The sequence below is a fragment of the Nicotiana attenuata genome, unplaced genomic scaffold (genome assembly GCF_001879085.1).
Source record: "Nicotiana attenuata strain UT unplaced genomic scaffold, NIATTr2, whole genome shotgun sequence".
NCBI classification, from domain to species: Eukaryota; Viridiplantae; Streptophyta; class Magnoliopsida; order Solanales; family Solanaceae; genus Nicotiana; species Nicotiana attenuata.
In genome coordinates, this window is record NW_017675182.1 from 39,439 (window position 1) to 40,921 (window position 1,483).

Genomic DNA, 1,483 nt, shown 5'->3' on the forward strand with positions numbered 1-1,483 from the left:
CCAAGAGCAATCCGGATTGGCAAGGAGAGATGAGCAGACACACAGTGCAAAAGTCTGCAAGGGTTATTGAGTTAGATGTCGTCTCAGCATTATCAACGCAGATTGATACACTAGCCAATCAAGTGAACCAGATGAATTTGAGTATCAACAAGCAGCAAACACAACCGGTACAACAGGTTCAGGCTTTTTGTGAAATATGTGGAGAAGGGCACACGAGCGACATATGCCCCACAAACCCAGAGTCTGTCTGCTTTGTGGGTAATTCAAATAGGGGCCAAACAAACCAATATGGGAACACTTACAATCCCAACTGGAGAAACCACCCAAACTTCTCTTGGGGTGGAAATCAGGGCACTCAGAATCAATACAGGCCTCAAGCACCTCAACAGCAATATAGACCACCTCAGGTTGAACAACAAGCGAATCCTACAAGTCACCTTGAAGACATGTTTAAAAAGATGATGGCTGAACAGCAAGCCCTCGCCACAACAGTGAGAAATTTGGAGCGTCAAATGGGACAGCTTGCTAGTGCTCAAAATACTAGACCAGCGGGAGCTCTTCCAAGTGACACTGAAGCCAATCCTAGAGCGACCCTTAATGCTGTGTCGTTCAGGAATGGGAGACAACTAGAGGAAGTACTATCTAAAAAGAGGAAACATGAGACTTTTAATGAGATACCAGCCACTGTAGAATCAACATCAGAGAAAGCCAAGGAGCCAGAGAAGCCGGCTGGAGAGGCGATGGCTGAGCAATCCCCACAATTGGTTGCAAGGCCACCACCTCCATTCCCTCAAAGACTACAGAATTTACGAGATCATGCCGCATATAAAAAGTTTCTTGATATCTTGAAGCAGGTACAAATTAATATTCCATTAGTTGACATCTTACAGGAAGTACCCAAATATGCAAAGTACATCAAGGACATTGTGGCGAATAAAAGGAGGCTGACCGAGTTCGAGACTGTGGCACTCACTGAGGAGTGCAGTTCCAGAATTCAAGGCAAGTTACCTCAGAAATTGAAGGATCCAGGTAGTTTCACTATCCAAATCACGATTGGTAAACATGTTGTTGGGCGAGCTCTATGTCACCTTGGAGCAAGCATCAATTTGATGCCGCTATCTATATTCAGACAGTTGGGGTTGGGTAAACCACGCCCAACCACAGTTATCTTACAGTTAGCTGACCGCTCCCTTGCTCATCCTGAGGAGTAATTGAAGATGTGCTTGTCCAAGTGGGGTCTTTTATATTCCCAGCTGATTTCATCATCCTGGATTACGAGCCTGATCAGGAAGTCCCATTTATTTTGGGGCGTCCATTCTTAGCCACGGGCCGAGCTATTATTGATGTTTGTGAAGGAAAGATGACGATGAGAGTGGGTGATCGAGTGGAGGTCTTCAACGTTTATAGAGCACTCAAGTTACCAGCCCACTATGAAGAGTTGTCCATGATCTCTGTGGTAGAAGGTGATGCCACGTCGTTAGTA

General features: G+C 45.5%; 1 protein-coding gene across 1 annotated transcript; it reads left to right on the top strand.

Moving 5' to 3' along the window:
- Positions 1-461: 461 nt before the first annotated feature.
- On the top strand, positions 462-1,211 carry LOC109219779. The gene has a single exon (XM_019384251.1). The coding sequence runs from the start codon at positions 462-464 to the stop codon at positions 1,209-1,211; it is 750 nt and encodes a 249-aa protein (XP_019239796.1).
- Positions 1,212-1,483: the final 272 nt, after the last annotated feature.

Bases quoted from the DNA above. Each gene is read 5' to 3' on its own strand.
- LOC109219779 (XM_019384251.1), top strand. From the start codon at position 462: ATGGCTGAACAGCAAGCCCTCGCCACAACAGTGAGAAATTTGGAGCGT.